This window comes from Pistacia vera, unplaced genomic scaffold (assembly GCF_008641045.1).
Source record: "Pistacia vera cultivar Batoury unplaced genomic scaffold, PisVer_v2 Contig973, whole genome shotgun sequence".
NCBI lineage: Eukaryota > Viridiplantae > Streptophyta > Magnoliopsida > Sapindales > Anacardiaceae > Pistacia > Pistacia vera.
Window position 1 is genome coordinate 388566 of NW_022196860.1, and position 23083 is coordinate 411648.

General features: G+C 35.3%; 4 protein-coding genes across 6 annotated transcripts; 2 read left to right on the forward strand and 2 right to left on the reverse strand.

The window, feature by feature from the left end:
- Positions 1-629: 629 nt before the first annotated feature.
- LOC116121314 (putative potassium transporter 12) lies at positions 630-11034 on the reverse strand. The gene is made up of 14 exons (XM_031407263.1): positions 10519-11034; positions 9364-9592; positions 9018-9266; positions 7913-7963; positions 7352-7612; positions 6504-6790; positions 5349-5577; positions 5003-5251; positions 3898-3948; positions 3337-3597; positions 2896-2948; positions 2694-2808; positions 2332-2586; positions 630-1761 (listed from the first exon to the last, which is right to left on the reverse strand). Exons 1-14 carry the CDS (start codon positions 10768-10770, stop codon positions 713-715), a joined length of 3591 nt encoding a protein of 1196 aa, XP_031263123.1. The 5' UTR covers positions 10771-11034; the 3' UTR covers positions 630-712.
- Positions 11035-11942: 908 nt separating this feature from the next.
- Positions 11943-15107, forward strand: LOC116121334 (serine/arginine-rich splicing factor RSZ21). Of its 3 annotated transcripts, XR_004126715.1 has the most exons (7): positions 11943-12054; positions 12175-12283; positions 12427-12515; positions 12748-12979; positions 13542-13664; positions 14017-14252; positions 14398-15107. XR_004126715.1 is itself a non-coding variant. In XM_031407293.1 (6 exons), the coding sequence occupies exons 2-6, from the start codon at positions 12195-12197 to the stop codon at positions 14021-14023; spliced, it is 540 nt and encodes a 179-aa protein (XP_031263153.1). In that variant the 5' UTR covers positions 11943-12054; positions 12175-12194; the 3' UTR covers positions 14024-14375. The 3 variants fall into 3 exon arrangements, 2 of the variants coding, with proteins under 2 accessions (XP_031263153.1, XP_031263154.1); XM_031407293.1 differs by lacking the exon at positions 14398-15107 and having other exon boundaries at positions 14017-14375; XM_031407294.1 differs by lacking the exon at positions 14398-15107 and having other exon boundaries at positions 12748-12967; positions 14017-14375.
- A 926-nt stretch (positions 15108-16033) lies between these two features.
- On the forward strand, positions 16034-17360 carry LOC116121348. The gene has a single exon (XM_031407312.1). The coding sequence runs from the start codon at positions 16259-16261 to the stop codon at positions 17213-17215; it is 957 nt and encodes a 318-aa protein (XP_031263172.1). The 5' UTR covers positions 16034-16258; the 3' UTR covers positions 17216-17360.
- A 184-nt stretch (positions 17361-17544) lies between these two features.
- Positions 17545-20970, reverse strand: LOC116121326 (spermidine synthase 1). Its single transcript, XM_031407278.1, has 9 exons — positions 20609-20970; positions 19767-19843; positions 19547-19669; positions 19066-19170; positions 18808-18880; positions 18653-18724; positions 18315-18510; positions 17950-18079; positions 17545-17847 (listed from the first exon to the last, which is right to left on the reverse strand). The coding sequence occupies exons 1-9, from the start codon at positions 20754-20756 to the stop codon at positions 17788-17790; spliced, it is 984 nt and encodes a 327-aa protein (XP_031263138.1). The 5' UTR covers positions 20757-20970; the 3' UTR covers positions 17545-17787.
- Between the last annotated feature and the right edge of the window lie 2113 nt (positions 20971-23083).

Here is a 23083-nt window from a genome sequence, read left to right on the forward strand (position 1 = left end):
ATTTTATGAGAAAAGGCAGCTTTATAAGTCTTTTGATATTATTAAATGAATCCAGTCCCTGTGGGAAAAGTAAAGTAAGCCCAATGTTATTTCTGCTTTGCTTTCTGAATTATAATATTACCGACTTTAAAGCCTCAAAGTGAGAAAGAAATTTTTAGGGGAAAATAACAGTCAAAAGAAATAAATCTTTCAAGGATTTCTTTTTGAATTAAACAAGTAATCACTGCTTTTTCTTCTTGCTTTACAAACCCACACTAAGAAAAAACGCACCCAAAAGCTAACTGCTTCCCCACCACAATTTTCAAACACAGGTTCAGATACGAAAGCTGGAAAAATTAGTCCTTGTATTAAAAATTTATCACCACCATACACTCACATTATGTTCTAGAATGGCCATACCACTACTAGTTCCAGTCTTTGATTCAATAAGCATACCAAACAAAATCTGAAGTAAAAATAATTTCAACGATCATGCATATGATAATTGCAGATTAATGGATGATCCAAGGAGTGAGTGAGTTAATGTTTATATGTACTCGAATAATTTGTGGCAGGAAGCCGGTATTAAGGTGCAAATATTTACTGTTCCTACCTTTTTTCCACCTTTAAAATTGATCAAGAACTCAACGTAGAGCTTCAAATAGGCAGCCAATGTAATGAATATATCAATAAGATGGAGAGATTCCATCAGATGGCAAACAAATCAAGAGTTTTAGACCATATATGTCATCCCAACTTGCAGGATATTCATGTGAGGTACACTCATATTTGCAGCACCTGCTCTGCAGTTCCTTCTTAAAAATGCGTAGAAGTAGTTTATAACTAGTTTCTTGAAGAAAAATGAGTTCTTTTTCGCTCTCACATCACCATGTGCAAGCAAATATGTAAATCCCGAATCCATTGCTTCTCGAAGAGCTGAAAGCTCATATTCTAAACTCGGGTCTTCTTCTGAAGGCATGACACTAGATGGTAATTCTGAGACAATATCTGATGAGGCATAAGTTCCTGCTTCGGATCTCCTATCATGCATCAGTGGAATCCCAAGCTCCTCATTCCCATAACCACCCAGTACTTCATGATCCATCGAGCTCACAGAAGCACTGTCCAAGTCTGGCTCAAATAAATTTCTCTCCAGGGCCAGATCTTGAGCCTCTCTTCTTAGAAACTTCTCGAGACTTTGAACTAAAAGTTGCTCAAATGCATGGTGATCTTCCTTCCGGACATCTTTGTAACCATATCTAGCTACACAGCGGAACATATGGTAGTCTTTTGGGCCAACTCTTCGAAACAGAAACCTTTCCTCAAGAGGCACCACTGGGACTGGGACATATTTGATACAAACAAACACTATAGTAGAGTGGATAGCTGGGAGGCTAAGCAAGAACTGCCCAAAAATTGAGGGAATACCTTGGACAAGCTCGTTATATAGCAGCCCAATACCTGGGACTCTTGCAGTTCCAAGGGTGGAGCCAAGATCAAGCAACAAGTCCATTGATATCTTTTCCCTGACCTCACTCTGGTATTTCAACACACTACCATAGTTCCAAATGTACATCACACAGAGAAAGCAAGAAGCAAAAACAAGGGGAAGCCAACCACCCTCTTTGATTTTTGATAGAACTGCGGACAAATAGATAAGCTCTATTGTACCAAATACAAGTGGGAAACACAACACCAGAATTAAGTTGGTCTGCCAGATTAGAAGCATCACAATTGTCACCAAGGTGGTGGTCACTATCATGACACCAACTTCAGCTATGCCTGCAATAAAAATTTGAATTGCATCAGCAGAAAGTCACCGTAGTATTAGTACTGGTAAGTGGTAGTTCAATTCCCAACTCATTAACATATCAGCATAATTAGTGGTAAAAGATTTGAACATCCCTAGCGTAGCTCACCGTCAGAGCAACAATTTTGGCTCTAGGGAAAGCATTTGCCAGCAGCGACTTTATGAACTTCACTCAGTAATACAAGCAATGGACAGTCTCACAGAAAAAAAGTTAAAACATCTTTTGGAGCTCAAACACAAACAATAAAGGACAGAAGTTCGAATTATCATATAAAACTATTACAAGTCGGTGGAGTAATTTGCATAAACCAATTTGTTTGGTAAGCATAGAAAGCCTCCAGACTTTTTAGATGTTGTATACACCTTGTTTGCCATACTCATAATATTTATAAGTAAATCAGCTCTGTGTGAAAAGATTTGGGTGCATCAAATGTCTGAGCATACAACTTTAAAACCTAAAATATCTTCTGAAAGCACCCAAAAGTAAATATATACAAAGAAATGGATTTTAAAATAGGTATTGCAAGAGAAGGAAGCTTAACCATATGCATTGGCGATATCTGTAGTACTCCGGAAAATAGAAACTACAATGATGCACATGATCATTAAAAACCAATTGATTACGGGGACATAAATTTGACCCATTAGCTTCTTTGAGGTGTGAACTATCTTCATCCTTGGGAAGCATCCAAGAGCCATTGATTGCTTGACACATGAGAATGTAGCAGATATCATTGCTTGGCTGGCAATCATGGCAGCAACTGTGGCTATTATGAAGACTGGCCAGAAAAGACTATCTGTTTACTCCAAAAGGTAGGAACTCAAAAGTGTCAAAATCAGCACTTAATCTATGTGATTTTTATATTATGATCAGAAACAACTGAAGCAGTTTGGCAGAGATCACCTGGTACAGAATCATAGAATATTCTTTCAGCAGAATTAGGGTATTTCATGAGATATGCAGCTTGGCCCATATAAGCTAAGAGGAGACAGGGGAATACAACACAGGTAAAAGCAATCTGCACAAATAATGTAGAATAATTACATAAAGCTCTTAGTAAAGAAAATCCATCGGAAACAGGGTTGAGGCAATGTGGGAACAAAACCTGTATGGATCGTACTGAGAAATGGCCTAGATCAGCAAACATTGCTTCAGCTCCTGAAATGACATATAAAACAAGTTATAGAATTAAACGGGGGACCTTTTCTAAAATTCTGCAGGCAACCCTCAATTTTTCAGAAAGATGGCATACTCTTATAAAACTTTCAAACAAAGAATGAAGCTATAATACTTGGGCTACAACAATGGATTTAACAAAACATCTAAATGCTTCCTGCAAATGCAGGTCTGCATAGTCTATTATGAGTAGCTTCGGTATTTTCAGTAATACCCTAGAAACAACAGAAGGGGTAACAAACACTAAAAGAATAAAATGGTCTACCCTACCCAAGTAGCCAGATGATTATCATTGAAAAATCTTTACAAAAGATATCAAGTAATATTGTCAATCCACCAGCAGTACCCAATCTTTAAAAGCAAAACGTACCTGTAATGCACAGCACGCAGCCACCAAGAGCTGACCAAGCATATTTGCTGTTCTTCTTGAAAAAGAGATAGATATAAGCTGGATTGAATGCCCTTACGACGGTAAGATCATACTTCACTATGTTGTAAAAACCAATAGATCCCAATGAGAAGAACCACAAAGCAATTATAGGAGCAAACATGAAACCCACTTTTCCAGTCCCAAACTGCTGTATGCTGAACAATCCCACAAGGAGTATGATTGAAACAAGGACAACAAAATCTGCACATAGATTAATCTCATTAAAGGCCATCTTGTTTAAAATGTTGTTATTGATTTTCCAGAACCCTACATGGTAGCTGATGATGTTGATACAGGATGGCTGTTATCAAATATAACAATCATGTAATACAAGGTGAAAGTAATTAGACTAATTATATCATTTAGCAGGTTTCAGTTCATTTTTATTTTTGATTGAACTATTTTGGCAGTGGGAGTGGTAAAATGCTCCCGGTTGATCTCGACAATCAAAGAAACCATAAATGCCCCTGGATGAGTCGAAAGAAAAGAAAGATTACCCACTTGTATCAATTCCTCGTATTTCACCATGTAGACCACTCACGGCGGACATCACTGCAACAAAAAGAAGAAATCATAATCTTAAGCTAGGGTAATCTCAGTCAATTTATATTAACACACATCTCATACCCAAAAACTAATGCACATTACTCAGGAGAGGTATCACCCTTCACTGGCATTCCACTTTAAAAGGAAAACAATAGAGGACTTAAATTTCCAATAGTTAACTCAATTAAGTAAAAAGTCTTTGTCCAAAATAGAATGAGGTGCTTGGTTAACGCAGCAGGCTCTATCAAGAAGAAGAAAAAGAACAATTAAAAAATGATAATATGCATGAGAAAGTATGTGGTTTTTCCATAAGTATGATTCCCCATCTGCAAAGGTGACTTGCACCCCTATTAAAAGTGTAAGCACTCTTATCATGTGAAGTGAAAGATATTGGTCCAACAAAAAATCAACAGGTGACTCAAAACAAACACTAAAAAGCATTATTAACCTCTATATTCTCAAGACTGAACACTTATTCAAATATACTGATAAGATATAGGAATGAGTGTATATTTGTACCTAAACACACATTACTCAATATGTTGGGAAGCCAGCGAAAACCTCTAGAAAATTACATAAGAACAGAGCAAAGCAGAAAAGAGAAAGGAGGGGAGAGGGAGTACAGAAGGGAGGTTTATATTGCATAAACTGCGTGGGTGGGAAGGTAAAAAAAAAAAAAAAACAAGCTATAGGCCTAAAGTTAATTCCCTCACAATCATCACAAAGACAAGACAAGTAAACAAATTCATTGAGCATGGAATGATAAGGTTAGCAGCCCAGGAGATCTCAGGATTTAATCTAATCCCAGAAATGGATGTCAAACCATAGCCAATGCATAACAGCCCAATTAATAAGCCAAATGTAGGTTAGAAGTTCCTCCGTGACTCATAATTAAACAAGATGATAAAACCAAATATTATTGCAATTGCAACAGATTTAACCTTCCAAGTCATTGTATCAAGTAAAAACTAGTTCTTCCTGACAGTGGCAAGTATAGAACATTAGAAATATTGGCATTATTCCAAAAAATTAATATGACACATTATATGAATCTATGTACCTGAAATTGCAGGAGTAAGAATTCCATCTCCTATAATCATGGAAGTTCCCATCAGAACCAAAAGCAATAGAATGGTTTTCAAGGAAGATCTGCTTTCCAAAGTCTCTTTTATATTTAAAGCCCTTTCCAGTTCCGGGGTGGGCAGTTTAAGCTTAAAACTTGATATCTGTTCATCAGCTGTCTGACGATTTGGCAGCATACTGACCTTGGCATACCTGCAAATCAGTGAGTACAGAGCAAATGTCCCTCCTGAAAATGGAATTACTCATTTGTTAACAAAAATATGTTTAATAAGATAATTAGCAAATAAGGCAAGAACAAAATCACTACAACCAGAAGCTCTTACCTTCTCCATTATCATTGGCTTTGAGCACCACAAAAACGTATTTTGCTAAAGGAATAAGAGTAATTGTGTACATCACTAGAGATAAGGCCCCCAAGATATCGACTTCTGACTCGATGGGCACTTTTCTGAATACATCACTGAAGACATATAAAGGGCTTGTGCCCATGTCACCATACACCACACCAAGTGTTTGAAATGCTAAAGCAATAATGTGCCAATTTGAAGAATCCTGACCCATTCAAGTGCAGAAGTTCAGAAACAAAAAAGATGTATACTTATTTGGCATGTAAACCCTTTCATACCAGGACCAAGCAAAACAACTTCTGGTGACATATCTGAAATGAGTTGTGAGTATGCATATGAACATATGAACATCTAAATACAAGACATCTCTCCATTTCAACTGCCTAAACCAACCAATAACGGAGATTGTAGCCCATTATACATAGTCATAAATTCAACAACCTGTGAATGCTAGGCCAGATTGACTGCTCATTCTTACACTGCCAAGCCCTCTTACATGTCTTCGGAACTCTTAAACACAAAATACGGTCAGCACTGAATATCCATCATAGAGTAACAATTTATGCCATTTAGCTAGATTTTCAGAAATAACTTTTTTCATTGCACACACCCAACAACAGACAAGAAACACCTTCCAGCAGTACTCAAAAAACAAAATATGGAAAACACATTCTTTTCCAAGATTAGTGTTAACTCAAAAACCAGTCAATAGATGTTTTCAAATACAGAATTAAGAATTTAGAAGAATACACAATATTCTTCTTCTCTTTCTCGAAACAATTAGAATTAAATATACTTTTGCAGTTTTATTAAATAACTATCGGATGCTGCTTCTTCTTTTTTTAACTTTTCATTTTACCAAAGAGTATATCAAAAATAAGCTTGCAAGGAGTTAATAATGTCAACAATCAATATTCATCCTCTTTCCAGTAAGATTGGGGTCTATACCAATCCCATATTCAAAATGACCGTCCTATTAAGATAAGACAAGAGGTATAAACTCCATTGTATTCTTCAAAATTTAAGTACTATGAACTTAACAATCACAAGTTTTCTCAATTTCACAAAAAACTTAGGATTGAATATTCAATACGATAAAGAAATTCAGATAAGTGATGGAAAGCTCATTACTTTAGAGTGGTAGCCATGCGCAGAAGCAATCTCCATGGCTTCAACATCCAAAGAATCCAATCTGTTGGGCCTCTTCGCAAGGCGCCTCCTCATGGATCCATACCCATCTCCTGATCCACCGTCTGGTTGCAGCACAGACCACGGTGGTGACTCTGACTCCACTTCACTCCCATCAACCCATCTCGACTCACCACCACTGTTACAACCCAACAATCTCACACTGCCTTCTTCAATCTTATCTTCTTCTTCCATCTTCCTTCCAAAACAAAAAAACCCTTTTGCTTCAACTGCAACTCTTCACTTCTCAGTCAACGGAATACTCAAAAATCTCCAAACTTTTCATATTACCAGATTTGTATCTTTCTTATATGGTAAGAAAGTGATTAACGGTTGAAAAAGTTTTGAAGTAATTGAAATCTATTATTGTTTGAACAATGAGATTGCATGTGGAGGTTGGAACTTGGAACTGAGCTCATTACCAAACGGAACAACTTCAATCATACGGACAGGACACGGTTATTGTCAGGAAGATAAAATAAAAATAAATAAAGTATGAAATTCTTACTTTCAAACAAAGAATGAAGCTATAATACTTGGGCTACAACAATGGATTTAACAAAACATCTAAATGCTTCCTGCAAATGCAGGTCTGCATAGTCTATTATGAGTAGCTTCGGTATTTTCAGTAATACCCTAGAAACAACAGAAGGGGTAACAAACACTAAAAGAATAAAATGGTCTACCCTACCCAAGTAGCCAGATGATTATCATTGAAAAATCTTTACAAAAGATATCAAGTAATATTGTCAATCCACCAGCAGTACCCAATCTTTAAAAGCAAAACGTACCTGTAATGCACAGCACGCAGCCACCAAGAGCTGACCAAGCATATTTGCTGTTCTTCTTGAAAAAGAGATAGATATAAGCTGGATTGAATGCCCTTACGACGGTAAGATCATACTTCACTATGTTGTAAAAACCAATAGATCCCAATGAGAAGAACCACAAAGCAATTATAGGAGCAAACATGAAACCCACTTTTCCAGTCCCAAACTGCTGTATGCTGAACAATCCCACAAGGAGTATGATTGAAACAAGGACAACAAAATCTGCACATAGATTAATCTCATTAAAGGCCATCTTGTTTAAAATGTTGTTATTGATTTTCCAGAACCCTACATGGTAGCTGATGATGTTGATACAGGATGGCTGTTATCAAATATAACAATCATGTAATACAAGGTGAAAGTAATTAGACTAATTATATCATTTAGCAGGTTTCAGTTCATTTTTATTTTTGATTGAACTATTTTGGCAGTGGGAGTGGTAAAATGCTCCCGGTTGATCTCGACAATCAAAGAAACCATAAATGCCCCTGGATGAGTCGAAAGAAAAGAAAGATTACCCACTTGTATCAATTCCTCGTATTTCACCATGTAGACCACTCACGGCGGACATCACTGCAACAAAAAGAAGAAATCATAATCTTAAGCTAGGGTAATCTCAGTCAATTTATATTAACACACATCTCATACCCAAAAACTAATGCACATTACTCAGGAGAGGTATCACCCTTCACTGGCATTCCACTTTAAAAGGAAAACAATAGAGGACTTAAATTTCCAATAGTTAACTCAATTAAGTAAAAAGTCTTTGTCCAAAATAGAATGAGGTGCTTGGTTAACGCAGCAGGCTCTATCAAGAAGAAGAAAAAGAACAATTAAAAAATGATAATATGCATGAGAAAGTATGTGGTTTTTCCATAAGTATGATTCCCCATCTGCAAAGGTGACTTGCACCCCTATTAAAAGTGTAAGCACTCTTATCATGTGAAGTGAAAGATATTGGTCCAACAAAAAATCAACAGGTGACTCAAAACAAACACTAAAAAGCATTATTAACCTCTATATTCTCAAGACTGAACACTTATTCAAATATACTGATAAGATATAGGAATGAGTGTATATTTGTACCTAAACACACATTACTCAATATGTTGGGAAGCCAGCGAAAACCTCTAGAAAATTACATAAGAACAGAGCAAAGCAGAAAAGAGAAAGGAGGGGAGAGGGAGTACAGAAGGGAGGTTTATATTGCATAAACTGCGTGGGTGGGAAGGTAAAAAAAAAAAAAAAACAAGCTATAGGCCTAAAGTTAATTCCCTCACAATCATCACAAAGACAAGACAAGTAAACAAATTCATTGAGCATGGAATGATAAGGTTAGCAGCCCAGGAGATCTCAGGATTTAATCTAATCCCAGAAATGGATGTCAAACCATAGCCAATGCATAACAGCCCAATTAATAAGCCAAATGTAGGTTAGAAGTTCCTCCGTGACTCATAATTAAACAAGATGATAAAACCAAATATTATTGCAATTGCAACAGATTTAACCTTCCAAGTCATTGTATCAAGTAAAAACTAGTTCTTCCTGACAGTGGCAAGTATAGAACATTAGAAATATTGGCATTATTCCAAAAAATTAATATGACACATTATATGAATCTATGTACCTGAAATTGCAGGAGTAAGAATTCCATCTCCTATAATCATGGAAGTTCCCATCAGAACCAAAAGCAATAGAATGGTTTTCAAGGAAGATCTGCTTTCCAAAGTCTCTTTTATATTTAAAGCCCTTTCCAGTTCCGGGGTGGGCAGTTTAAGCTTAAAACTTGATATCTGTTCATCAGCTGTCTGACGATTTGGCAGCATACTGACCTTGGCATACCTGCAAATCAGTGAGTACAGAGCAAATGTCCCTCCTGAAAATGGAATTACTCATTTGTTAACAAAAATATGTTTAATAAGATAATTAGCAAATAAGGCAAGAACAAAATCACTACAACCAGAAGCTCTTACCTTCTCCATTATCATTGGCTTTGAGCACCACAAAAACGTATTTTGCTAAAGGAATAAGAGTAATTGTGTACATCACTAGAGATAAGGCCCCCAAGATATCGACTTCTGACTCGATGGGCACTTTTCTGAATACATCACTGAAGACATATAAAGGGCTTGTGCCCATGTCACCATACACCACACCAAGTGTTTGAAATGCTAAAGCAATAATGTGCCAATTTGAAGAATCCTGACCCATTCAAGTGCAGAAGTTCAGAAACAAAAAAGATGTATACTTATTTGGCATGTAAACCCTTTCATACCAGGACCAAGCAAAACAACTTCTGGTGACATATCTGAAATGAGTTGTGAGTATGCATATGAACATATGAACATCTAAATACAAGACATCTCTCCATTTCAACTGCCTAAACCAACCAATAACGGAGATTGTAGCCCATTATACATAGTCATAAATTCAACAACCTGTGAATGCTAGGCCAGATTGACTGCTCATTCTTACACTGCCAAGCCCTCTTACATGTCTTCGGAACTCTTAAACACAAAATACGGTCAGCACTGAATATCCATCATAGAGTAACAATTTATGCCATTTAGCTAGATTTTCAGAAATAACTTTTTTCATTGCACACACCCAACAACAGACAAGAAACACCTTCCAGCAGTACTCAAAAAACAAAATATGGAAAACACATTCTTTTCCAAGATTAGTGTTAACTCAAAAACCAGTCAATAGATGTTTTCAAATACAGAATTAAGAATTTAGAAGAATACACAATATTCTTCTTCTCTTTCTCGAAACAATTAGAATTAAATATACTTTTGCAGTTTTATTAAATAACTATCGGATGCTGCTTCTTCTTTTTTTAACTTTTCATTTTACCAAAGAGTATATCAAAAATAAGCTTGCAAGGAGTTAATAATGTCAACAATCAATATTCATCCTCTTTCCAGTAAGATTGGGGTCTATACCAATCCCATATTCAAAATGACCGTCCTATTAAGATAAGACAAGAGGTATAAACTCCATTGTATTCTTCAAAATTTAAGTACTATGAACTTAACAATCACAAGTTTTCTCAATTTCACAAAAAACTTAGGATTGAATATTCAATACGATAAAGAAATTCAGATAAGTGATGGAAAGCTCATTACTTTAGAGTGGTAGCCATGCGCAGAAGCAATCTCCATGGCTTCAACATCCAAAGAATCCAATCTGTTGGGCCTCTTCGCAAGGCGCCTCCTCATGGATCCATACCCATCTCCTGATCCACCGTCTGGTTGCAGCACAGACCACGGTGGTGACTCTGACTCCACTTCACTCCCATCAACCCATCTCGACTCACCACCACTGTTACAACCCAACAATCTCACACTGCCTTCTTCAATCTTATCTTCTTCTTCCATCTTCCTTCCAAAACAAAAAAACCCTTTTGCTTCAACTGCAACTCTTCACTTCTCAGTCAACGGAATACTCAAAAATCTCCAAACTTTTCATATTACCAGATTTGTATCTTTCTTATATGGTAAGAAAGTGATTAACGGTTGACAAAGTTTTGAAGTAATTGAAATCTATTATTGTTTGGACAATGAGATTGCATGTGGAGGTTGGAACTTGGAACTGAGCTCATTACAAAACGGAACAACTTTAATCATACGGACAGGACACGGTTATTGTCAGGAAGATAAAATAAAAATAAATAAAGTATGAAATTCTTATCTTCTTTTTATTATATTTTAATTCTCGATTTTTGATTAAAAAAAAATGGTTTATATTAACATGTACGTAACGTATGGAGTAGATAGATACTAACTAATAAAAATGCATTAAATATTTTTGCTTAATAAATCAAAAATATAAATGGATGGTGAGGAATAGCCAATGGGCAATGGTATGCGTCCATGGATTCAATCAATGCTTATGGTATTTTGATTTTTAGTCTATTAATGTGTGCCATCTGTCCATTTTATGTTTGTCATCTACTGTTGAAAGATTCGACCTTCCATTTTTTGTAAACACATTTAGATTTAAGGTTTAAATATAATTATTTAGTAAAAATTTATTTGATTTATTTTTACAGATTTATTGAAAATAAATATTTTAATCCACATGTTTTTTTTTTTTTTTTTTTGTAACCAAAGTGTTTGGATCAGATTGTACGTGCCTCAACTAATTTCTAAGGTCTATTAAATATTCTATAAACCTAAAGTTTAAATATTATTATTGTAGACGGTTCCAATATTTAAATTTAGAAATTTAAAGAAAAGAGCAAACTCATGTCGTTAATCTTTATATATATATATGATCTTTGTATTTGGAGCTGACAGAGCTGATTTTATGCTCCTTGGTTTGTGATATTTATTTTTTGATAAAAAATTTTAGATTGCAACATTTAATTAAATTGAATCTTTCTCCTTATAAATCAAAATATTATTTAAAAGTAAGTTTAATTTATATTAAAATTATGGCTTAAAAAAGATTAGATGCTACCAAAATGTCAAAAACTAAGGCCCAAACTCTTTATCTAAAAGGCCTAATAAAAGCCCAATAGAGCGCTTTCTTCTTATGCCACGGTCCCACAAGTCTCAATTAACAAGGAAATCAGGCACATTTTTCTAGGGTTTTAGACGTCTGCGATTAGTTCTCGGAATATCGTTGCTTGATCTCGCCTTGAAATTTTTTTCTTCAAAGTTAGTTCCATTCTTCAACTATCCGTTTCTTATTAAATTTAGTTATCACCTTTTCATTTTTCTCTTTACGCCATTAAGCTTTCGATTTTTAATTTTTAATTTTTTTTTTTCCTTGTAAAGGTTGGAGGTGGTTTGAGAGAATGTCTAGGGTTTACGTTGGGAATTTGGACCCTCGAGTTAATGAAAGGGATCTTGAAGATGAATTTCGTATGTTTGGGGTTCTTCGCAGGTATCTTTCTGATCTAATTTCTTTCTTTATTGTCGTCAATCGTTGTCAATATTGTTTTTTTGTTTTCAGATTCTTGGAATTGATAGAGTTTGTGTGTGTGTGTTTAGTCTGTTAATTTATGTTTTAATATGTACGTCATGCAGTGTATGGGTTGCTCGAAGGCCACCAGGATATGCATTTGTCGAGTTTGATGATCGCAGAGACGCAGTAGATGCAATTCGTGCATTGGATGGTCAGTATGTTTAAGATTTCATACTATTGCTTGAAAAGTACGCTGATTAGAAATTTGACTGGGTTTTTGTTTAGGGCCATGAGTTTCTGGTTTGTGCTTATTATGAGTTTCTTCCTATATATCTAGATTTTGATGGGCAGTCTTTTCGCCAATTAATTTGAAGATCAACGTTTCCTCTATCATGCTTTATAAACTCTCGAGGCTTCTACTGAGAAGCAAGTTCATTTGACAGGGAAGAATGGTTGGCGTGTGGAGCTTTCTCATAATTCTAAGGGTGGTGGAGGTCGTGGTGGTGGACGTGGCCGTGGTGGAGGCGATGACTTGAAGTGTTATGAGTGTGGAGAGCCTGGTCATTTTGCTCGTGAGTGTCGCTTGCGCATTGGTTCACGTGGCTTGGGAAGTGGACGTCGTCGTAGCCCTAGCCCTCGACACCGTCGGAGTCCAAGTTATGGGTATGGGCGCAGGTGTGTTTTAGGGGCAATTTCTTTTTATGCCATGGCTTATGGGTCACGCTTGTATAGAAATTTTTGCAATTCATGCTCATTTGATTGTTGGCATTAGCTTCAGGAGACTTTCATAGAAATTTTTTTTTTGTGTTCTCTCTCACTCTTATCTTGTTCTCTGACACGTGCACTTTTTTTTTATGGAGTTCCTTTAATGTCACATAAATCTTGTGGATTGGGTGGTTGCTTCTGGTTTGGTTTTTGTTTATCTTCTCACTGCATTGGTATTTCATAATGTTTTTTTAAGTTTTAATGTTCTTCAGTGACTGGCATTTGAAACTTATTTTTTTCCTTCTCCTGTGGAGTCAAACTTTATTTTCATATTTTCTACTTATATATAATTCCTCCTATTGTCACTTAGTACTTGGAGATGCGTTTGTGATTTATATTGGGTAGTGCTGAACTCTGTTCTAAGAATTTGACTTTGTAATATGTGATGATTTTAGTTAAATTTCAGTATGTTGGTTCCCTATTTGATTTGTTCTTATTTTTGCTGCTTGGTTAAATTTGTGCCTTCTGATAGGAGTTACAGCCCCCGAGGAAAAAGATCTCCACGTCGCCGCAGCATATCACCTCGACGTGGTCGCAGTTACAGCAGGTCCCCTCCATATCGCCATTCTCGTCGTGATTCACCTTATGCTAATGGGTATGTCATGGTTCCCAGCTTTTAAAACTTTCTAGGGATCATAAAATAGTAACAGTGCTTTTGTGTTTTCCAGACAGCATCCAAGGCCCCATGAATGGTGCAGTTTCTATTCAATGAAAATTATAGATCTTACAGTTTCACATCTCTAAGAATTAAATTTAGAAGGAACCATAATTTAAAACTTTGATAGTTGCTTGATTCCTCTCATAAAACCAGTCTGTTTATCAGTTATCCTCAATTACTCTTTTTTTTTTTTTTTCCTTGGGAAGTGAAAGGTGATTCAATTTGTATTTTTTGATTCTCTCAGTATTTGTATTTGCATCTTGGCTTAAATATTTGCTTGTCTTTGCAGAGACTGAGCTTGGATCCTGCAGTGGAGCATATGCGTGGTGAACCAGATCACAGATCTGCAGAATCGTAGTCTTTATAGGATCAGTCGAATGAACAGGATTTATAGTATTATTGTTCATGTCATGGCTGTGAGGTTTGTTAGGAACTTGGTTTTGGATGGCTCTACAAAGTCTTTCAGCCACTAAAAAGGCTGTTATCGACGCTGTTTGTGTGGGCTTGCTATCTTCATACTTGGAGGTCTCTTTCCTACTTTAAATTGCCATCTTAGCTGTTGTTTATATGTTTTTAAGTTAATTAACTGCATTAATGTTGATAACTCTGAAGTAGATATATCTAAAAGGTTTATATGTTTTGTTTTGATGTGTGATTTTGGGCTAAACAGCATCGTTTCGCCACATTACTGCATCTTTAATGCATCCCATCTCTGCTCTGCTTCTCTGCACCACATCGTCTACTGGCCGTTGCCCCTACATATTGTCAGCTTTGAGTCCCATGTTGAAAATGGTTATGTTCAGAAATTTGTTCTTCTGCAACAAAGCGTTTGAAGCTGTTTATTGTGCATCCCATCCCTGCTTTTCTGTATTACATCATCTACTTGTCTCTGTCTATCCGCATGTTCGGCTTGAAATAGATGTTGAAAATTGAATTGCTCAGAAACCTGTTATAGCTCACCTCTGATCTTATGTGCTTCGAGGGCAAGTCTTCTGATCAACTTAAGACCTTTTCTTCTCTGCTAGCTGGTTAAAGGTAGACCTAATGCAAGGATTCTGGTACGGTAGTGAATGGTTCAAAGTTAATGGTAACAATTAACAACCAATGAAATAATGTCCATTTGCTGCTCCAATTGGGTAGGTTACACAGTCCATGGGAACACTATATGAAATGATGTGCAGAGATGCTTGAAGATTGGAACTGGAAGCATTCCAGTCATTGTCAGTTTATTTATTTACATTGTTTTCTTTTGTCTTGCATGTCGACGTGTGAATCATTTTTATCCACAGGTTTTGTACAGGTAATTATATTGTGTTAAAGCAATCCCCGGACATTTCTGTATTTTGGTGCTGGGATTTATACAATATATATTTTTATTTACTTGCAATTTGAATAGTGGGCGTGGACGTCGCCCTGTCCTCATAAAGCCTAATTAGTGATTGTTACATATATTCTTTGTTAATTTTAATCGAGTAAACATTTTAAATGACAAGCGTAAAAGAATTTTGTATCATTAAGTATCTTGGTTGTATAAATTATTGAGCATCTAAACTTTCTTCTTTAGTCATGGAATACCACAATGTTTTAATAAAAAACCCGCGATGAAACCCGGCAAAGTTTCACCCCGCAAAGTGGTCTGGTCTGGGGTTGAACCTGTTTGACCAATAGGTCAAATCGGTGTCCAAAATTTGAAATTTAACAAAAATACTCCTGAAAATTACATATAAGTTCTTATAGGTTGAAAATATTGCAAAACACCTCAAACACCATCGTTGGCGTCAACATCTCAGGCCAAATAGGGTATGTTCCTGGTGATGACAATACTTCCATCACTAGAAAAACACTCTCCCTAGCCTCCTGATTAAAGCCCATCTCACACCTGTCCCTTTTGCTTTGCCAGTCGTTGGCAATAGGCTATTGTTTTGGTCAATTGATTTTTGCCTTTTTTGATCGATTCACTCAACGGAAATCACTCCTTTCACCACCTTTGGACTCATTGGCATTCCCCCTTTGAAAGCCCTAACATAATTGCCGTTGCATACTCATCAATCGTCGTTCATAATTCTATAGTTTAGGGTGAATAGTTAAAAGTGATAACCCGTTTGTCGAAAGTCTCGGGTCCTGGTTCAATCGGCTAGGTCGGGTCAGGTATCAGAACAATGGAATAGTAGAATACCCAACTGTGTATAATTGAACAACATTAATAATGCTGTATAAAACCTGTCAATAGAAAGTAGTGACTAGTGAGGTGAATTTGCAAGACCTCAGCTCCCAACACAGTGAATCTCTTCCATCTCCTTTGTTTAGGACCTGGAAGAAAATATCCTTGATAGAAGGTGACATTATAATCAAGCAAGTTAATGCGTCCTCTAAATTCAATGGTAGTGATTATGGGATGGGAGTCAAGTCTTCTAAGTCAAGTCCACCCGGCATCAATATACAATTGACAGAAACCAGAATAGGGTAACTACATTACTTATTTTCAAAACTTGCTTGGATTTTAAGCTTCCTGCGGTACGGAAGTTAAAGGCATGGAGACGGAGAGCAAAGATATTCAGAAGCTGGAGGTCTTTGGTATTCTCAAGGAAGCTGTAAGTATTCCTTGCAAGAACATCAACTTCCTCGTATTCTCCATAATGATCTCATTCCCTTTGTTCAGCTTCTTGATTTACTACGAATCTTTCCTCTTAAAAACTCTGGCTCAAACCTCAGATATTCTATCAACCCATTCTTATTCCAACTATAACTGGCCACTCCCAGATCATCTTATAACCGAAAGCATGAACAAAGATTTTGCTTATAAATTGATTCAACTTGGTCTCCTTTATCTGCTACCTCTTCATCTCTTAGAGCTCTTCACAATGCTTCTGACCATCGACTTGGCATCAAAGATATACTCATCAGAAGAGAGACCGACGATGACCCTCAAAGAGATGATCGATAAACCCATTTACATAGCAAAGCTGGGTGCCGCTTTGATCACATCAGTCTATGTTCTCATCTTGTCAACTTGCACTCTACTGGGATTGATATGGTTAGTGATAAACTACTATATTTTGTTGAGGAACTTGATTTATAATGTGTTATTTGCAGTGATATATGGGTCAGCTTTTGTAGCACTTTTAACGAAGTATTTGGAATGGAGTGCGCAATGGATCATGGGTATTGTAATTTCAATTTTAGAGGAAATAAAAGGGGTTGAAGCTCTTGAACTCTCTGCATATTTTAGTAGAGGTAATGAGAAACGGGGGAGAGTGTTGATGCTTGTTTTCTTTGTTTGGGGAGTTTGTTTAAGGCTGCCATGCCTGGTTTTTAGGTGCTATGAAAGTGGACATGGAATGGTTTTACAGAATGTTTTTTACAGCTTAGGGAATCTTATAAAATGGGTGGCCTGCATGGTGTATTTTTATGACTGCAAGAAGAGGATTTTAGAGAAGAAAATTGACGAGGAAGTGGGGATTGTCGAAACTAGTTTGGGGATAAAATAAAATAAAATACTTTGTTTCAGGAATATGAAATTTTAATAAGTTGGGCTTCTGAGGCTCTTTCTATCTTTATCCTTTTATTGTGCATTAAACATGTTACGCTGATGATTTTGTTTATCAGTAACATTGTCAGAATTTCTTAGACAACGTTATTGGAATTTCAACTTTATGACATTTATTCGGTTTTTTTTTTTTTCTTTGCCAACCTAAAATAATGGACGTCTTGCTGAGCAGTTACTCCGGGTCAGTAGATTTTCTAGTAGAAACTGATTAATGGCACTAAATAATATCAAGCATCCAAAATGTCAAAAAATGGAGTAAACCCATAGATATGTGAATGCAATTCAAAAATGCATTAAAGAACAGCCATTTTTTTTTTTTTTTTTTTTTTTTCAAATAGAAGATCACTAGCACTAATAAAATTCACCAACAATAATATCACTAACTCTACCCAATCAAAGATACTCAAGACATCAATTTAAACCTCAGCTTATTCCGTTTCTCATGGCAAAATGGATAAATTTCTACCAGTGCAGAAGCTGACTCCTGCTTCAATGCTATTGCAGTTTTTGTATTCATTTGGAATCAATCACCTTCTTCGCAAAAGTTGGCAAACAGAATGCTGCTGTATGAATCTGGAATGTGTTTCACACAAGTGAATTAGCAAAACCTGATGCCTCAGTCTTAACACAAATAAACAAAAAAAAAAATACTGCTGGATCAGAATCAAATCAAACCTCTGAATTGTAGAATTTCAAGGGTCCTCTTGATTTGCTGGGATTTTTATCAGCGTCTATTGGGTTCACTGGGTGCTTGAAATCAACAGAGGGTCCCTCGGTTGAGCAAAGCATGAAACCAATCACCCCACTGAAAGGTAAAAAAGAATCATCAGAAATAAACCACAGAATGCAAGATATATTTCTCAAAAAAAAAAAAAAAAAAAAAAGTCCCCTAAATTGAGGGGCATTTAACTTATCAAATTATCACTCCTAGAACAGAAAGGAAAAAGGCAAATAGGGTAATTTCTCGGAAATAACAAATCTCCAAAATAACCTTAGAGCACACCACAGAAAGTAATAGTAATAAAATAAGAAGTATATGCCTTGGATAAGTGGGAACTGTGGTCCATGCATAATTGACTGAGCCTTTAAAGATCTGGCGGCAGTTTGCAACAATGTCCTCGATAATGTGCATGTGAAGCCAGATGCTTTCTGCCTGAGTACTCACAACTCCTCCAGGACGAAGAGCCTTAGAAACAGTCTCGAAAAATGGCTTCTCAAAGAGCTCTTGTGCTGGACCTGAGTGAAACAAACACAATGCTTAAGTTCAAAGACACTTGCCTCATTCATTCTTATTTTCTAATTCAATATATTTGAAAGATAGTTCTCAAATTTCCATTGAGAAATACAACAACATTATCCATTGCAGATATATCAGTACCTATCGGGTCCGATGAATCCACGATGATTGCATCATAAGTTCCAGCAGGAACAGCCTTCAAAAAGGCAACTCCTGCAATATTAAAGAAGTCCCACCATTTAATGAATTCATGGGAGAAACAGAAAAAGAAGGAACATACCAGAAACAGATCATACCGTCACCAATATGAAGTTTCACACGGGGATCCTCATACCCAACAGCTACCTCAGGGAAAAATTGTTTAGAGACCTGGATACAAATAAAAAATACATTTTATATATGAACCTTGTGCCCATTTAAAAAGGGTCAAGCATGATAAAGGTGCATGAATGTCAACAAACCAAATTCATTTCGGTGAAATAAAAAGGAAACGCCACCATATTATCAAAGCCAAGAAAGAATCGAAACATGTTATGTTTCCTCTCACTACTTACATCAACAACCATTTTATCGATTTCACAGATATCGATCTGCTCAACAGATGAATGGCGAGCCACTTCCCGCAACACTCCACCATCTCCTCCACCAATAACCAGAACCTGAGGTAAAACAATGCGGTGAAGATTGAAATGAGAAAAAAACCAAAATAATAAAACCTTAATGCATCTCATATAAACTCTACCAGAGGAGTGAAAATCAAAGTAATCAACTCTACCTTGGCACTAGATTATTTAAATCAAATTGAAATATTTAAATTCCATCCAAATATTACATGTTTGGACCACCTTGACATTTGAGCCAAAGTACAATTTAAATTATACGTGCATTTACTACAAAGATAGCATGAAGAAATAGATGAACCAAGGTTCACAAAAAGCTTCAGTCACAAAATTACTTATGACAATCTTGTTAGAAAAATTATAAAGCATGTCTTAATGACTGACTAATTTTTTAGTTCTACAAGAATATAAAGACCTTTTTTGGGTTTGGAATTGAGCAAAGTGGAAGGTGGGTGATCATTTCTTGGTATGCACATTCATCTCTCTCAGTGAGCTGAATCACCCCATCCAGAACCAGAACCTTTCCATATGTTGATGACTGCAGAAATCAGCATAGTCAATAACTTATGCACCAACATATAAATAGGACACAACATGAGATCTGCAAAAGGAAATAAACCTAAAGCATAAAATACCTGAAAGACGAGGACATTCTGGAAATCAGACTTCCCCTCAAATAAGATTTTTTCAACCTTTAAGGAATGTGCCTCACCTGCATGATTTCAACAACAAACTTCAAATTGTATGCCACATTAAGATTTAACAACCAACATTGTACTATGAAAGAATAAGCATATCTGGCAATTACAAGAAGGCTCCAACTCAAAAAAGTTCCAAAAGCATTACAAAGCTACATATATGCAATAAACAAGCAAAACGAGACCCAACACTTTCTTCTCCCTGAACAATGCTAAATATCATGCAAATCATTACGCCTTTTCAATTTTAGACTACATAAAAAGAAATTGAAAAAAAAAATAAATAAATAAAACCCCTTAAAGGACCACAGGCGCATCATAGTGCACAATAAATTGCTCTCTTAAGCAGCACAAAATGAAAACAAACCAAAACACACATGCGTGCAAACTTCTGTATTGATTCAACCAAAAAAAAAAAAAAAAAAAAAAAAAAAAAAAAAAAAAAAAAAAAATCTGAAATTAAATGTTATGGTAATACAAATATCAACATCCAAAATTAAAAACAAAGAACAAAAAATACAAAAACCAGGCACATAAAAAAACAAAAAACAAAAAAAATTAAAATCAAAATGAAACATTCGGATATTAATGTCAGCGAACAGAGTGTATTAATTAATAAATCCAAGTTTAACATACAAATAATAAACGTTAAATTAAACATATAAATCATAACGCCATATGTACACAAATACCAAATAGTCTCAGATATCAACAGGAAAATATAATTAAAGATACAAAACAAACAAGAATAAAATTAAAATTTACGAGAAAAAACGAACCAGGCCACATTGGGCTGATCTCAGAAAACCAGCCAGGAATAACAGAGGAGATATGAGTAGACTCAGTCTCCATGGAAATGGAACCATTAATCTCTTGTTCGTCATCTCTAGGTCTCTTGACAGGCAGATCAGAACCAGTTTCCGCCATAATCAAAATAAAAATGAAAGATAGAAAGCGAAAAAGAAAAGACAAGAGGCACCACTCAATCTAAGGGTTAGGTGATGTAAATATAAACAAGGAACAAGTGGGAGAAAAGAATAAATAATGGTGTGAAGATCTGGCTTAGTAAAGACGCGGGTGAAGGTGAAGGTGAAAGAGCGAGCGAAACAAAAGTTTGAGTGAGATATGATTCCCTGGACTACCATATCATATCATATCATATTATATATCGTCTCGTAAAAGAGATATTCCCCCTCCCCCTCTTAAAGTACAGTACAAAATGATAGGGTTCTCAATTAGGGTTGGGAACTCGGGATGAGAGGCCGTTATTTTTTTTATTTTTTTTTTTTAAATTAGATTATAAAATGGGAAAGAATAGGTTTGAGAACATCCATGTTTGGAATTAAAATTAAAAGCCCTTGATTTTTCAGATGTTTTACACATTTGCCAATGTGCTCACTGCCCCATGCTCCACCTGCTCTGTTTTTTTCTTTTTAATCAAAACTATTAGAAAAATTGAAACATCACCCCCACGTAGAATTCAATCTCACAATTATCTTTCACAATCTCACATGAATTTTCTTGTTTTATCAATTATGAACCAATCTTTACTAAAAATCCAAAAGTTAAAGAACTTTTAATTTATTTTATGGTATTACTATATTTATAATTTAATCTCATAATTTTTCTTATAACTCCGATGTAACAATCGTAATGATCTTTTCTATTCAATTACAAGTTTTATATATCTAACATATAATGAGAGAAAGTTTATAAAATTTTGCTGGGAGACATCTTTATTATTTATTATGGTACAAATACTCGGCCTTAAAGAGGAGGAATGCAAAAAGACAACCCATCATTTTTATGATCGGTGGCTCAACATAATATATTATAATAACGTAGTTGGTAATGATTTTTATCACAATTTGTTTGAAAAAAGAATTAAATATAACAACTAATAAATAAATAAATAAAGTTTACACTGGTTGTGTCCCATGCAACAAAGAGCCCGATTTTCAGCTATAAAATAAAGAATACTTAAATGGATGGTTAGATTTCCATGATTAAAGGTTGAATACGGGTACCATGCCATGCATGCCCGTAGTGTTGCTTTTAAATAATGTATAATATCATAATTTTTTTTTTTTTTTAATTATAATGTGATGATCGCGTGTTTATATATATAAATGAAGGATCTTATATGTTTACACAAGTTTTGACATAATTTTTTAAACGGTAAATTAAGGCGTTTGAATTGTTAAAATCGTATTTAAATATGATATTTCTAAAGTGCATTAATTATGCAGGTTATATTGAATCTCAACCATTAAAAATGTTACTCTTATAAAGTTTATTTACAAAGTGACGTAGAATTACTTATTGATTAACACATCACTTTATATACACATTGCGTAAGAGTAATATTATCCATATATATAAATTAGTGGTTATATATTAGTGAGGATGTCTTGATATTAACTTTATTAAAAATTATATATATATATATTTTGTTTTAGTTTTGGTAAATAGGCGGACTAGCTTGCGGAGCACCTCAACTAATTCTCAGAGTCTATTAAACACCCTACAAGACCAGAGAATTAGGTAAGTCACAATGTGATAGGTAACTCCAAGATTTGAACATAGGAACTCAATAAAGGAAACAAATTTTCTTGATTGTCAAGCCAACCCCTTAAAGGGTGTTTGGATCATATAATATTTTTTTATCTTAGTAATAAGATTACCAAAAAGATAGATTACGTTGTAGATTGTTGGGTTTAAATTATTAGTGTGCTTGGTTCAATTGGGACGTATTAATAATTAATGTGTTTGGTTGACAGTAATAACAGATGTCCTGAAATACCCTTTTACTAGAATGCCCTTTGGAAGATTACTTGTATTACTAATTAATCTGTTTGGTTGGCGATAAAAGTAGATGTCTTAATTACATTTTACTAAATGCCCTTAAGATAATTCTGGGTATAAATAATTAATATGTTTGGTTAATAAAACAAATGATCAATTAATAAAAAAAATTTCTAATATTTTAGCCAAGTATTTTATTGTTACGTCATTTACACAAACTATTGAAACTCCGGAAAAAAGTTATTGAAACTCCGAAAAAAAGTTCTCATAACTTAATTTAAAACTCTGATTTTTGTACTGCCCCAATTCTTTCCATTACCAAAATATAACCTCTCTTGACAATGGATTCCATCTAGTTACTCAATTATCAACAATGGATCAACCCATCAATATTATTGCATTATCATGTACGAGTCCACTCTTGTCTTCAAAAATTCATTATGGCTGTC